This window comes from Etheostoma cragini, chromosome 5 (assembly GCF_013103735.1).
Source record: "Etheostoma cragini isolate CJK2018 chromosome 5, CSU_Ecrag_1.0, whole genome shotgun sequence".
NCBI lineage: Eukaryota > Metazoa > Chordata > Actinopteri > Perciformes > Percidae > Etheostoma > Etheostoma cragini.
This window is the reverse complement of record NC_048411.1, coordinates 27,144,944-27,161,540: the sequence shown is the minus strand read 5'-3', so window position 1 is coordinate 27,161,540 and position 16,597 is coordinate 27,144,944. Positions and strand designations below refer to the sequence as shown.

Here is a 16,597-nt window from a genome sequence, read left to right as displayed (position 1 = left end):
ACACACACACACACACACACACACACACCCGTAGTGGGCCATAGATTATGCTGGTGCTGTTTTAATGATTAATTAGCTGCTGGTTTCATTATTGATGCTGAGAAAAGCCTCACTGAATAATATATTGAACCCTGAATGCTCCTGCTTTTGGGCAGGGAGGGGGGGAATAAAGAGCCGGGGAGTAAGGGAGCAAGGAGGGTAGGACACATATTAGGGAATGTGTCTAGAAGTGCCTAGAATATAGGCAGGAAAGGTCATGGGAAGAAGTCATGGTCTGCTATATTTACTTTGTAAACATTGAATGTGACAATATTTTACACTTGGTTAGGTGCCCTTTAGTTTCCCCCAATTTTCTTCTTCATGTGACTCTTTTTCCTTCAGTGGATGTTTGCTCTGTGTAGGTTTGTGTAACATAGCCTGCAGTAATTGTGCTGTAATTGCGGTTCAGGGTCTCATGACAAAGAGATTTACATCACCAAGCTAAACAGATGACAACAGTGTAATCTACCAGTTAGCTCCGCTGGCAGCTAAACGTACGGGCGCTGGACACGTCACCCTGTGTGTTGTTGTGATTGGTCGTAGTGTTATACAGTTGCACGCAGTGAGATTTTCAATCGTTAGGTGGCGCCCCTCAAGAAGGACGACTTTCATTACTCGATGCCAGACCCTTAAGCTTTCGAATTTGGGTCTTGATTATGGCTAATATACCATGACAAAAAAACCACAATTTTTCTGAATGTTGTTCTTGTCAATTTTGACATTAATCTCACAGAATTTGGTACTTTTTCCTTGCAAACTGATGCAACAGATTGTGTCAATTTCAGTCCTTGTCTATAGACGTTAATTGTTAATTGTGGTCCAGGCAATTCAATATATTTTAGTTGAATATGAGTTATGTTTTTATTTGTGGAGCTGCTACACGTAGAAAGCTCGCGTTTAAAGATACTCTAGGGGGGGGCGGGGGTGAATAATGACGTGTTACTGGAAATGAGGCCTATTTGTTCAACATGTCCTGCTGTCAGATGCTGGTAAGGAGGGTTAGTTTCAGGATCCCCAAAGTCCTTGAAAATCATTCAGTAAAATCCTTGGGTAAACTTTCAGTTCGAGTCACAAAAAGGAAAACAAACAGTGATTTCACTGCAAAAAAAGAGCAGCGTGGAGTCAACTTGGATGGTGCAGAGTGTTGTTCCAACATTTATTCAAATCAAATTAAAGTGGAAACAGCTTTGTTAACGTGACAGCTGCGGTCTGCTTCTGCCAAAACCGCACAACAATCTCATTTGTCGAGCTTGGCAGGAGGAATGCGAGTCTAACAGTGATGAAAAGACTCCTATTATGAACTGAGGAGAAACCCTTAAAGGGCAGTTGTCCCGGCTATCTTTGGCTTCAAGCTTCCCGAGGTTGTTAATTAGCAGTCTTTGTATCTTAACAGTATGTTATCCCATCAGCTCACTAAATGTTAGTCAGACCTCCACGTCTACAGTGGCTGTGCTGAGGCCAGATTGAGTTTGTGTCTGTTTATGTCAACGCTGCATTTGGGATGCCTGGTTCATTACAGTTTAAGGGTTGGCTAAGGATGCTCATTAAGATATATGTTTATCATTCCCCCTGTTAATGTAAGTAAGTTGAGGGTATTTATATTAGAGCCCGACTGATATATTGGCGCCCGATATTATCGCCCGATGTTAGGCATTTCCCAAACTATTGGTATTGGCATTTCTATACATATATGTCCCTGTGGGCAACACTCTAAATTACTAAATTATTGTTTCATTGTACCCTGTGAGGGAGATGCACAGAATATGTTTATCTGCAATCATATCATGATCATCCTCTTTACTTGTATTATTATATCTTTTACATTTTCTCCTTGTTACTCTTACCATTTATGTTTGTTCTCATGCTTTGGCAACACAGATGTACTTTGCCAATTAAGCAAAAATAAAAATGTAAATGTTGAGAGAGAGAGAGAGAGAGAGAGAGAGAGAGAGAAAGAGAGTTTTCCTTGAAAGGGTGTCTAATGATATCCCCTGGTTTCTCTTTTTTTCCCAGACTTTGCTATCACTTTTGTTTATTTTGCGAGAGGTTGCCCTCCTTCAGCCGCCCCCTAGGCCTAGGGAAGGAGCTTGCTGTCTCGGGTCCCATCCCGCCGCCCTTTCACCTGACCTGGACAACCCCCTGACACATTGGCTGAGAGCACGTTTGTGCGAGGAGAGCCTTGTGACCTAACATAAAAACAGATAACAGTCTAGATAAACTCCCTGTTTCATATGAGATGTCTATAAGTTTTTAGACGATCCAGACGTTTCCCTCTAAACTTCACATGGTTACATTAAATGACAGTTTGAGGTCCAAAGAGGTCAAATTATCACATTTTCCAGAACAGTCCCAAAAACAAATCCAATGCTATTTGATTTAATGCTGTAGCCATTCATCCCTTGTTTGCGTCACATGGAATACCTGTAGCTTGTGTTCCCTTGAACTCACGGCCATTTAGGTTGGAATTTAAATTCAATACAGCCACATACTATACCTTATACAACAAGTTGATTGTGGTCTGAGCTCCTCGGCATACAAACTTTCACCCAGCAGAACAGGGTTTGTGTCCTGCTTAAAAAAAAGGTTTTACTTTACAGAACAACCAAAACTATGTCACTCAAGCAGTTTTTGTGCTAAACATTACTTACTACTTTTACTTTTGTAATGTTCATTTCGTAGTTAAATACATTTTCAACATCGTGTTGGGATTCGCACATGTGCAGTAGTCAGGTAACGATCACATTAGCTAGCTTTCTGTTTTCTAAGTTTGGTCAGTCCAATGCAGGATTAGCTTCTAAATGATACAACTTTGTGTGGAATACCTGCAGAACAGGGACATGTAAGTAGTTATTTTGTACATTATGGTAAACTAGTGTGTTGTGTGACTCCCAACAAAGATAGAAAAGAAGTGAGATGCATCACTCTGTAGCTAAAACAGAGAGCTCAACACACAGGGGAAAAGAGGATCTGCAGCAATGTGCTGTAAAACAAAAGTATGGTGTTTTTTTGAAAATTAAACAATGTAAACCTATACTGGTACAACCTCTAAATACAATTATGAACCAGAAAATGAGCATAATGTGAGTACTTGAATAGATTTGGAATGCAGGGCTTGTAACTTCTAAGCTGTGGTATTGATACTTTTACTTAGGTAAAGGATTAGAAAACTTTGTCACAACTTTTTTTTAACATTGATCTTAATTGAATTTTGTGAACTGCCTACTCCTCCCTGCTGTTAAAACAAAAACACAGACTCAAGTTTTTTTCTTTCACAAGAAACACTTACATCACTTCTTTTATCTAAAGTGAATGACCAGCTTTTCTAACCTGTAGAGACAGACACAGCATCTCTAACATCATCAATTATGTTTTTGTTTTATTCACACACTCTCTCCCATGAGCTAATAGAATTCTATGAACTCATAAACTTTCAGGCAGATAAGATGACATATGCAGTGACCAAAACTTTTTTTTTGGGGTTGTTCCTGATAAGCCGACATGTTGCAGATATGAGTTTGATAATAAGCGTGACTGGAAAGTCAACAGGTAAAGTGAAGGAACTCTCTCTCATCCATTTAAAGACACTCTGATGCAGTGAACAGCCTCCACACAAAAACTGCAAATCAGGAAAAACTCATGTTTGAAATATTTTCATGACACATTAACATTAAAGTTCCTACATTCATCCTTTATTTTTCCTAAAATGGCTTGTTAGCGTTCTTAACATGCCCCATTTAAACTGAGAACCAGCTGCTGCTACAGTCTGAATGTTAAGAATGCAAACAGGCCACGGCTCTAAAACAACACTTTGCTTTATTGGTTCAAACTTTACCCGTTCTCCTGTTTGGTAACCCGCTCTGACAGATTTAAAGCACACCTGAAGCTGAATAAACAAATCTATCATATGAAGAGATGACAACAATAGGCTTTTTAGATTAGCAGCCGAGTGTTGACAGTTGCTAACTGGTATGTAATTCACTGAAACAGGGCCAGATGTTCTGAATATAGAGATGAATTGTACAGTATGGAGTGCAATTATGTAGTTCTATCTGTGTGAGGACCAATTTGTGTTTTACATCCTGTAAGACAAGACATTTTTGGAATGAGGGGACAGTTTGTGGGTCACATGTAGCAGACACTTGAGTTAGAATTCCAGAGGTGTGCTCAGCTGACCCTGGGGGGTTCTGTAAGAAAGAGACATTCCTCCTACTAAGCCGTATTCATGGCAAATGAAAATTAATTTTACACTAATATTCCTGTTTTGTATTCACGTACATGCAACCATCCAAATAGGATTTATATCGAAGTTTTCCACCTGCAGAAGACTTGCTGATTGTAGAAACATAGCCCTCCTTTTTCATTACTTCAACTACCTTCTTGAAAAGGTCGGCGTTGTGATATGTGCAGATATCCAAAAACCTTTTTCAAGTCTTTCATAATGATTAAAAGTAGGCGTGTTTCTTTTGGGCATGCATTTCTACCCCAGCCAAACTGTTGGCTAGTTGGTTTGTGTCCAACGCACAGAGCTGACCATAAACAGGCAGTGTGCCGAAGTCTGCTGTAAAAACCTTAAATGAGATGCATTTTCAACTAAACAGGCCCAATCTAGCAAATGCACCAGTGCCCGTCTTTGCGGCAATGGGTGTGCTGGTCTTACAGGGAGGTGTGTTTAGGTGAATTCTTGGCGTATTGCTATCTTCAGGCAGCAGAAAGTGATCCTGCCATTGACCAAAACAAAAACCTCGTCTAAAGTCAATGCCGCAGCATGTCATTCTTATTTAAACAGCAAGTTAGTAAAATGTGCCTAGGCTCATGCACAGCGCACGCACACTTTGTTTGTCACACACACACACGCACACAGGGACGCACATCAGGACACAAAAGATTCCAAATAAAAATATGATGGTGCAAATCCGCCATCATAATAGCAATGCTCCAAGGTACAAACGCGCCTGGCTTTTAAAGGGAATGGGAGATGACGATCTGATTGGTTTATTGTATGTTACAGCCAAAACCCACCTATGAATTCATGAAGACACTAAGTACAACCCTTTTGAACCGTGCGCCCAGGCGCACTGACCCTTTTTTCCGCCGTCAAACTAGCAAAAGTAAATTTGGACACGCCCTAAACGCACCTGGGCCATGTGCTTCACACGGTGTGCTTAGATCGTTAAAATAGGGCCCCACAGCTTCTACTGATCTCTGCCTTTGTACGGTTAAAAAGAAAACAGCAAGCTTGCTGTAATAAAATAATGATCAACTTTAGGTTTAAAAAAGTGCTCGGCCACGGAGAGAGTGTGTGAGTGAGTGAGCTGGAGAAGAATGAAAGGAAGTTAGAATAATGAACAAAGAGGGAAGCCGAGGAATTTCAGCCCTCTGTTTCAGAGGTTCCCACCACAGACCTGGGAAGCTCCGGACCTTACACTGCTAAAAAAGTGATGTAATGAAGCAAAATATGTTCAGTCAAATCCATGTTAAATGCAATGTGATAATCTAATAAAGTAACACAAAAACAAACATGTAGAGTACAACGTGTACTTTTACTCTGCAAGGTTATGTAAGTACAGGAATCTGAACATTGTTTCAAACCTATAGTAGTAAGGATTTTTGATTCATGGATGTTTGAAGAGCTACATTAACCGTAGTGGCAGACTGTTTTTTACAGCACAGTATTCTTTGGCCGTGATAATCATCAGTGTTTATATTGACTCTATTTCTGGTTATCGTGGGCACACAGACACACACACACACACACACACACACACACAAACACACACACACACACACACACACACACACACACACGCAAATAAATACAAGGACCCAGATTACATCATGCGGCTATTAATGAATTCTCTTTTGGTGTGGTCTAACTGGACTGAACCCCACAAAAACAGTAGGTATAGAAAAGAAGTGTGTGCTCTGTTATCTTTGTGAGGGCCGAGTTATAGACCTGAAATTGGGACATCATTTCTATGCTCGCGCTTTCAAAGAACAATTAATGTTGTACTTAAAGTACTGCTGTAAATGTACTTAGTTACATTCCACAACTTTGTTTTACTGGCCCTTTCTAACTCGTTATGTTTCTCAGAACTGTTCACGGTTTATGTAGTCTGTGTGTCTGTGGTGTATGTCTATCAGTGCATCTATACTGTGTCCGTGTGTGTGTGTATGTCCGTGTGTGTGTGGCCCTGGCTCCAGGCTCATTTCCTTGGGTCTAAGAATAACCAGCAGCATGAACAGGCTGTTTTCACTCTGATTGCAAATAGGACATCCACCTTCTTATCGCTCAGGTTCCCAAACACGCTACGTTAAAACACCCAGACACACACACACACACACACACACACACACACACACACACACTCACACACACACACACACATTTCTCTTTTTTCTCTCAAGTTCTCATAAATGTACTCATTCAAAAACAACTAAGGGGAGAAATAATGATCTTTAATGCATGTAATGCAATAATGAGAAATAATGAGTTTTCCATAAAACTGCCTTTTTAACTCTATTATGATTGATTGATTGATTGATTAAGCCACCTCTCCACAGTGTATCTTCCTGTAAAGTTAACTTGTAATTTGTAAATTCCATTAAACAAAGCAGCATTCACATTAATGCCATTAACAGCGCATTATGGCGGAAACACAAAGAACATCCGGGGAGGGGAAAAAAGCCCAAGTGTTAAAGCAGGAAATAGGTCCTTTAATGAGCTCATAACAAGAACACGCTTCTTCAGACTTGGAATCAGACAAGGGCAAAATTATTTCTAGAATCATTTCTAGTAAGTTGAAATAATGTGCGAACAAATGCTTTCTTACCTGCCTTTACTAACACCCAGGCAGTGAGACCTCCCTTATGACGCCAGTTGTAGCTTCAACAGGAGAAATAAAGTCACTGTGAATTCTGCAGCGTGTGAACAAATGGCAGAATTCTCAGTTGGGAACACTTTGGGAAACACTGATCAATATTTATCACCATTTTATAGACCAAACAAATACTCGACAATAAAAACAATTGATAGTTGCAGCCATACAACTCCACACAAGTCCTAAACATCGTCAACATGAGGCGTAAACCTGCCAGACTACAGACTACAGGAAAGCCTTCACACTTCCTCATTGCACATTACATGAACACATTATTTACAATGAGATTCCATTTAAATATGCATCTGAAAAGAACAGTGTTTTCTGTTGAATACAGACAGGTGAATTGGGTTTTATTGCACTGGATTCTAACACCAATATTACATGTTCATTTCTTAAAACTCCCAAAATACAGACATTTTGAGGAATACAACTATTAACCTTACTAAGTTCAAGAATATTCAACAGCGAGTTTGGGTTTCATGCCAGAAGACGTCACATTTGTCCGATCTCACGTTGGAAATAATAGTGTGTGGGTGGAGGAAAGCCGAGCTGGACCCTTCCAAGCTAAATACATAAAATCCCCCCCCCCCCAACTTTTCTGCTCTTAGTCCGGGTCCAAATTTGGCACTGTTGGTCTCTGTGAAAAGGCATTTCCCCCGGGGGGGTTTGGTGGATGGAGGCTCTGCGTAACTCATAACTGCAATGCGAGTCGGACAACATCAGGATTTTCCCACAGGAAAAAAAAAACATAAACTTTGACATTACATGTTGTTGAATCAGGGGATGAAAGCAGTGACGGGGGTTAGCTCCGTGGGATCTGTGTGTGCCATGCAACAAACTGTAAAAATGTTACGTACGAAGGAAGCAGCTTCCATTAGATTGTCAAAATAGTAATTAGAGAAGCCATCAGACACAATTAGAGACACTACGATATTTCTTTGGCTTTTAGGTGCTCAAGTAACAACGGGCTGACGGAGTGAAGACTAGCCGACAAACTGGAAGAGTCCAACACTTTACTGCTGAATGTGTACTGTTACACATTTGAGAGGAATCCAACATTGCTACAAACAAAGGTTTTGGATGGCTATATATTAGGCTAATATTTACTTTAAATATTTAATCCAGTAGTGGATTGTCATAAAAAATTAACTGGCAACTATTTTGGTAATTGTTTCAGTAATTTCTTAAGCAAAAAACTGTTGGTCGGACGCAATAAGATATTTGAAGATGTGTTGGTCTCTAAAATTGTAGTCTATGTACTTGAATTTGTACTTCCAGGATTGCTTTGTTGCCGAAGGAGATACAGCCAGATTTCACTCATTTAGGCTTTCTTTGTGTTGGCGTTCTAAAGTCCGGTGGATTTCTGTGGACTATGGTTAAGTGCTCCTCAGATCTCTGCAGGGTAAATCCAGACAGCTAGCTGGACTATATGTCCAATCTGAGTTTTCTGTTGCACGACTAAAACAACATTTGAACGTACATTTATGTACATTGAACGTCAACTTTATTTGTTAAGCACTTTAAAACAACCAAAGTTGACCAAATTGCTGTTCAGGAAATTACAAAAATACAAAAACAAACATAACATTCGATCAAAAGTGAGCTTGTGAGCGGAAGGTTGCCTGTTCAATTGGTCAACCCGCAGGATAAATCTGGGTGAATGTGGTCAGGGCGTTCATGCAAAAGACTTGCTGTTCACTACTCCCTGAATAAATGAAAAAGTGCAAAAATAGTATAAAGACCTTCATTTTGTTTCACTTGGCTACCTTTTTGATGTATTCTGATCTTATGATAGTGAATTAATAAAATGTTCACAGTTCAAATTTGTGGCTTGGCAGTATACTCACAGAGGAAAAGTGTACACATTGTACAGAGAGTTTGCCCCAGGGGAGTGGTTCTTTAAAAGCATCAATATGGTTCAATCTTTTTAGAAAAAAGCTGCCAAACTGACTTTATTGGTGAGATTTCAGTGTCCAGTGAAGAAACCTTGTTTGGCAGACGTTTTAGGCAGGGCTGTAGTACTCGAGTCCGGTCTTGGACTCAAGTCCGGACTCAAGTCCGGACTCAAGACTGGCCTCTGACTTGTCTCGGACTCGCTAGTATTTGGACTCAGACTAGTCAGCCCTCACCTGAACAATCCCACATTGTAAGAGATGTTCGACGAACTCCCTCAAAATCAATAACTTTTATGTGAGCCTAATCAATTGCAACAAACACAAAGAGTCACATCATGTGAGCGCAGTAGGAACAGTGGTTTTGGCACAGAAAGAGTCATGAGAGCCAAATAAAGCAGAACTCTCTGGTGAGGAACACGCTAAAGACGGAGACGGGGGAATGCATTACATGTGGAGAGATTACAATCGCCAAAGTTCTCCAAAAGCAAGCCAAAGTAACCCCTTAAGAAGCAGTTTCTTCTCAGTGAACAAAACCAGTTCACAGCCATGCTCCTCCTCTCTTCGGAACAGTTGTTGTTGGGTTTAAAAATTCTGAATTAAGGCCCAGTAACACCAGCTTTTATAACTGCAACATTTTCAATTCCAAAAGATTTTCTCACAAGTAAATCCACTTTAAACTAACCAGTTTGAAAACTCGACTTAGCATGTCCGTTGGCTGGTTAGCTTGTTACTGGTTAGCTCCTCAGCTAATGTAGTTCACTACTTAAGCATGATTTATGGTTCTGTGGAAGCGCCACTCAGAGCTTTTGCTTTGGCCTACGTAATTGTAATTGTAAGTTTATACTTCCATACTGTGCGTTGGTGTGTGAATTTATTTCTTCAAGCGAATAGCAGGACATGTTTGTGTGCGTGGGGAGTGTGTGGTGAAGCAAGTGAGCGAGTGACAGCGATTAGCTTCGGAGCGAGTATCAACTCTAGAGTTATAGAGAAACAAAGTGTCTCCCCTGTGCTTTCTGACCACGGTGGGAAATCTGTGGCAGGAACAGTTAACCTCTCCTTGATTTCATGTTGTTTATGGAGAAGGACCACCCTGAAATGAGTCGTGGGAAATGCAACGCTGCCAAGCCATGGCCGACCGGTGTGAGTCGCAGCAAAGAGTACATTTTTGCACTTTAGGCTACGGCGTAAGGTTGGCATCTCCACTTACCTACCATGGAGTCGATTTAACGCAGAACCACAAAATACACTTTAGCCTTACAAGTAGTCCCCACATTACACACGTTACTATGTTACGCCCTCCGTTTTGCCAGGATGAACTTCACTCTGCTATTTTCTGGTGGAATCATGGCATCAGTAAAATTTCCAGAGAGACAAACATAGCCAATTTGTAAGTTTTGTTTCTCCCCTAAAATGTTGTATAATGACATATTTCAGTAACCAAAACAAACCCTTTACTTATGACCCATACATTAGCATGCAAGAGCCTTGAAGAACATACAAATGTATCTCAAATTTATTGAAAATTGACATGAAATGTGTACCCTTAAGATGTAATTTAGAGCTGGGCATTATATCCAACATCTTCCATACCGATATATGCCATTTAATATTTTGATAACAATAAATATCATCGAATAGCATATTTTCTGGTCATTCAAAATGAACATAAAGAGCAATGATCAGAATGTAAAGTGTCTTTGCAATTAACATTAATACTTCCGTAACACAGTTGGGCTGCTGTTTTTTTTTTTAAACTTCGATGGAAACGACATAGAAAAACATGTACAATAGACATTTTGCTATTGTCATTTTGCCCAGCCCTAATGCACTTCATTTGTTTTCGTCCTCCCCTAAAGCAAAATAATTCTTTCTTGTAGGTGTTTGTCAACTCTCCTCTGTAGTATATAGAGAACAGAATGCTACAGTTAAAATTCATGCAGATATACAATGCATATTATATACATAAAGACAAAATGGAGTGCTTAGTTCTACTGATTGAAACCAGTAAAGTGCTGGGTAACAAATCCCCCTCCCATCCTGTATTCAGTGTTGTTGAGGGATAAAAGAAGTAAGAATTAATCTCAGATAGATTACAATTTCAAAGACCTCTTCCAAACTGCAACTTTAATAAATAGATTGATGGTGCATTTTTGAATATTTTAGATACCAACTAAATCCAAAACACAGTAATCAGAACATCTCACTTTAATCAGTCGATAACATCTCCCCATTTACAATAATCTGCAAACAACTTGTTCAGATCACATGCTGAATAGCAAACGGCTCATCCACAGTTAAGATAATAAAATCCCTTTCAATAAGATTTTTCTTTCTACTATTATTGACTCGTAGTGGTTGGAGGGAACACCAGCAAGCTGTATTGCACTGACTCCCACAAGTAAGCAGCATTGCACTGCTGTCAAGGAAAAATTACGCAAATCTGTTTTGTTTAATGTCAATTGTATGTTGAATAGGACCTTTAATAAGAGCTCTTTAGACCCTGATTGTACAATGTGTTTTTGTTGTTTTAAGCTTTTTGTAGATTTGCGTCATTCTGTCCCATTAGCAGTAACTGGAGAAGATCACAGGCAGGCCAGAGGGTGTTCTGACATGAACAAGAACTGGTTGCCCTCAATGAGAAAATATGATAAGCCATCTGGGTTACACAACAGTAGTTAGGATGCTTAGACAAGGAGTACAGTCAGTAAATTGCTCTCAGTAGCATCATGAGACAGAAACATTGATCCAGACTGAAACAGAGTCATGCAGGGAAATCTGTCGGTGGGGCGTGTTTCACAAAGAATCAAGCGTGGATCAAACATGTCGACAATTTGCTGGAAATCACATGTTCATAGCAGATACATAACATACTTTACATAGAAAATATTTCTAGAAAGTGCGGGGCAGCAGGGTCGGTGGGAGGTTTGGGCTCCCTGACAGCAGCTGGTGTGTCTATTGCACCAGATCAGTCCTAAGACCTCCAAACTCTGAACCCGATCTTTACTCTAAACCCTAAAGCCCTGTGGTGAAATGGGACGTCTCTACAGGGGAAATGTAAAATGACTCAACCCCTTACGGTAACAGCTGCTTTTAAAGTCACAATGAAATGAAAGATGACTTTTATCTTTTCCATCGTTCAAAAAAAAAATTATTCCTCTTGTGAAAATACACTCGTATAACAATAAATGTTGTTTTTTCTAAGCTTTCATAATTTTATATCAAAATGCTAACTTTAATACAGTTTATGACCAATTGTTTGGGGTAGTGATTGACAAATACCAGTTTTTTAAGGCTGATATCGATTATTGATTATTGAAACCGACACATTTACAGTGATAATGAAAATATGTAAGTCCAAATGAAGATTGGAATGTTACAAACTCCAACATAAAACTTTGTTTAAATGCTTTAAGCAATTATTAAATAAATTAGAAACTTTCAACATAATACGCAGTAAGAGAGAGTCAGGTGTGGGCGGGACATTGAGTCTGACTCAGTGGTGAGTGAAACCAAAGCAGAGGGACGGCCACAGAGCTGTAGCAGAGCCAAAGTAGCACACTTTCCTAATGAATAAATTTTATATCGGTTGTCAGGCAAATTAAACGCAAACGGGCCAATAATCGTTCTATCACTAGTTTGTGGGTGCCCTACAGGAAAGCTCAACGGTTTACCATATTCAGGCCAGCCGGGAAACTGTGACAGATGAGATGTACTTCCTTTATTTTATTTCTTTTTACCCTTAAATTCATTATCACCTCCAATCTGCACTCTGACTTGGGAAAATCTTCAGCCCTGTCCTCTTAAAAGTTACGTTCCCATACGACTAAACTGCATTTACTATGTTTTGAGGGATTTGTTGTTGTTGTTTTTTTTCTTTTTGTTTTTTACTTATCAAAGAAAAATCGTCTTCAAAGTCAAAATCAAAGTTTTGATCGTGATGTGGAAAAACCAGCAGACAAACTGCATTATGGCAATATTTACGTCATTTTGACAATGCTTTAAGTACTGATCCTCGCAGGAGTATACAAAAAATAGGCTTTACCATGTGGCTATTTCATATAGACTATTTATTCATGTATTTATTTATTAATTACTAGAAAACATGCTACACGGTGATAAATATCGTTCTCGAAATATGCAATAATCTCATCAAAAAATGTCTTTTACACTTAATATTTGAGGAAAAATGTGACTCAAGTTAAGACTAACCCTAACTTAATACAGTTCTTATGTTTAGTTGACAGTTTCTCTTGCACTAAAATTAACAGCAGGTTCTTTTATCCAGCTCATTGGCAACAAGGTTTAATAATGTAAACTTTCCCTGTGAAATTAACCAATAAATAACTAAAATACACAGCAAATTACAACACCAGAGTGTTGCAAAGTGAGGTTTGGTTTTCAGTTCAGTTTTATAGTTTACTGAAAATTTAACATGCTTTCTTCTCTGAAAAATATTCATTTATTAAAAAAAAACAAAGAAAGAAAATCTGACTTTGATTCAAGGCTTGGTTTTGCCTTTGAAAATACTTGCGTATATAGTGTCGCTTACAAATGTCACCCTATTGGATCTCAGGAGCCCAAAACCTTGAGAACAGCCCCAGATAAAGTCGGCTACACAAAGGTTTGTGATCGGCCATCCATATACTTTTGGCCATTGTGTTGTTGTTTTTCTAAACATTCCTCTTGGTTTCCTCTTCTTTTTCAACCACTACCAATATGTCAAATTCAAGAGCAAGACGCTCTCAGAAATACCATTTCATTGTGACTTTCAAACTCTCCTTCCAAACTCCTCTTCTTAAATCTCTCTGCAGTTAATAAAGAATCACTTCTTCTTCTCAACACTGTAACAAAAAACATATTCAGAGTGTAGCATGTCAGACCTTTGGGCTGTGACAAATAAAGTATCTTATGACATACACAACAGCACTCCGTCCACAAGATCATTTGTTATCCTAGAGGTCTACTTTCCATTAGGGGCCCAGTTAGCCGCTATTTAAACTCTGAAGTGTATTTACATGAAGCCACAAGTGGCCACTGGCTCTCTGAAAAGGTGCTTTGACCCTCTTACACTCTGAAATCGGGCTTGTGATGCACGGCGATAACGCTTCTCTTCCACTTCACCCGGATCTGAACAGCTATCAGCTGCTCGAGGGCTCAAGAGACACAAGCAGTAAATACTGCAGTCAAGTTAGTCCTTGCATGGGGTTCATGTGCATCCCGGGAGAAAGCAGATTCACTACCACCCGACAGGTCAGGATGTGATTATCTTACGACGCTACGTGGCTTGTGATTTAGGAATCATGTACTGTTTCAGCTGAGATCAAAAGGCAAACAGCCCAGAGGCTTAACAAAGAACCACTGATGAACCTGAGGAGGAAATGCAAACAGAGAATGCAACCCTGTAAATAAATACCATGTATTGTCTCTTTGATGAGGACATGCCACTGTCTGCCGGCAGCAAAATGGCCCCGGTCAGTGGCCTTCTAGTAAGTAAAGCTTATTCTTAAATCAACAATTTCATATGAAACCCAAGACCGTGTAAACATACTTGAAGCTTCCCTCTAACACCTAGCTTCAAAAGAGAGGAATAAAACACACACAATCTCTGAAATAAACCTCAATCTTCTCTCTGGGAAATGAGCTTAAAGTCCATCTGATACACATCATTAACTCACACACAGGCTGATTATCAGATTGACTTTTCATACACTCATAAAATCGTCTGGAGTGCCCTAAGGGAAACAGATCAGTAGTCTGTTTCAAGTGTAGCGTCCAACATTTTTTGCATCGCCTGATTCTACCCTGAAAGAACCAAGACAATTTGCAGATTGTTCAGTCAGCCTTGAAATGATTATAAATGTTTTTTTTTGCATTTCAGTGGATTGCACGAGACAAGTCGCTTTGTGCTGTCCTATTTTTTTTTTGCTTCTGGAAGTTGTTAAGTCATTGCAGGCAAGATGATTTATTAAATCCATTGAAGTGGTGCACATATAAATCCTATTCATACAGTCCACTTTCTTTATCAGTATCAAACCTCTTTACTCTGTGTTGTCAGCTTGTGATCTTTGCAGCCATGAAAGAGCAGCATCCCACTCAAGAGCATTTGAGAAAGCTTCACAGCATCCACAAACATCTGCCTTGGAGACGACCGACAGGCATCTGCACGAGCACCTCTACATCCGTGCTGTGCAGGGGGTCCTCACCACATCTTAATGCAGGACCAAAAAGACCTGTGTCATGCTATGCAGCTGAGTGCAAAGCAAACACAAAGAAGGCCGATGACTCCAAAGAAACCCAATCGAATTCATTGTCGTCAGGGCTCATACTGCCCATATCCATCAAGGGTCTGATCACGGGCTGATGGGGGCTGGAGCCTTTTTGGTGTCCGTGCAGCCAAGGCAGGAGGGTAACAACGGGCTGAAGAGGCGGCCGAGATCTTTCCGGAAGACGCTGTTGGAGAGGCTGTAGATGAGACAGTTACAAAAGCTGTTGCTTATCGCCAACCATGTTGTGAGGAAGGATGCCACCTTGTGATGATACAGCCCAGCGCTCTCCAGGAGGAAGTAGAGGATGTACGGCATCCACAGCACGTAGAAGACACTAGTGATGCGGAACAGCACCATGGCGTAACGTTTGTCCGGGCAGCCCTCACAGCGCTCTCCCCGCTCGCCTTTATCGCCCCCCGTCTGCGAGCTGAAGCGAGCGTGGCGCTGGGTGATCTCCCGCGTGTGCTGCCGGCAGATACGGAATATACTTCCGTAAGTGAAGCAGACGGTGAGCGCTGCTGGTGCGTAGAGCAGCAACAAGATGAAGGTGCTGAACCCAGGGTTGGTCTTCCAAGAGTCAGCGCACCACTGAAATATGTCCCCGTGGTAACCCGGCTTCCCCCAGCCAAAGAAGGACGGCAGGAAGATCAGAGCGGAGTAAACCCAGATGAGGACGATGCACGCCCTCAGCCGGCATGGTGTCACCAACGTGGCGTACGACAGCGGGCGGGTGATTGCGATGTAACGGTCCACGCTGATGCACGCCAGCGAGGCCATGGAGACGCTCTTCAGCACGGAAACCATATAGCCGAACGCCTTGCAGGTGAGCTCCTCGTTCAGGCCCCGGAGGTAGTGGAGGAGGGACAGCGAGGGCACCAGGCAGCTGACGCCCACTAGCAGGTCGGCGTAGGCCATAGTCTGGATGAAGTGGCTGGTGGTGTGGTGGTGCAGCAGCGGGGCGCAGTGGAAGACAAAGATCACCACCAGGTTGCCTGCGATGATTAGCACGGTGAGGAAGAGAATGACGACCACCTCCAGCATGCAGGTATCCAGACTGCGGGAGTAACCCACGGCGCCCAGCAGGCAGAATGGGGGAGAGCCACTTTGGTTTGCATTGGAGGAAGAGTTCATGTTTGGACTGAAGGGAGAAGGGAGCAGGAGGGGGAGGGGGGGGGGGGTCGGTTTCAGCTCAACGCAGCCATTAACCTGTCATCCAAGTCTCTTTTCGGATCCTGAAAGTTGCCCGTTCAGTCTTCTGCTCCAAAAACAAAGTGCTTTTTCCCTTCCTAAATCAGCATCTATTCTCCCTCAGTGGGCAGGGAGCCAGTTCTTAAAGAAGCGGTAATCCATCGGTGTGTGCAATCCAAACTCTGCAGCAGCCGAGTGTGAAATATGTGCTTTTGTGCATTCCCGAGAAGCAAATTTCCAATGCAGAACCAAAGATGCCAGTGTGATGCTGCAGTGCAAACCGTCCTCCTCTCGCAGCTGTTTATCATATCCCCCCCCCCCACCTCGA

The 16,597-nt window shown here is 41.2% G+C and overlaps 1 protein-coding gene across 1 annotated transcript; it reads right to left on the bottom strand.

Moving 5' to 3' along the window:
- Window positions 1–11,004: 11,004 nt before the first annotated feature.
- LOC117945427 (probable G-protein coupled receptor 21) lies at window positions 11,005–16,577 on the bottom strand. Its single transcript, XM_034872916.1, has one exon. It carries the CDS (start codon window positions 16,210–16,212, stop codon window positions 15,166–15,168), a length of 1,047 nt encoding a protein of 348 aa, XP_034728807.1. The 5' UTR covers window positions 16,213–16,577; the 3' UTR covers window positions 11,005–15,165.
- Window positions 16,578–16,597: the final 20 nt, after the last annotated feature.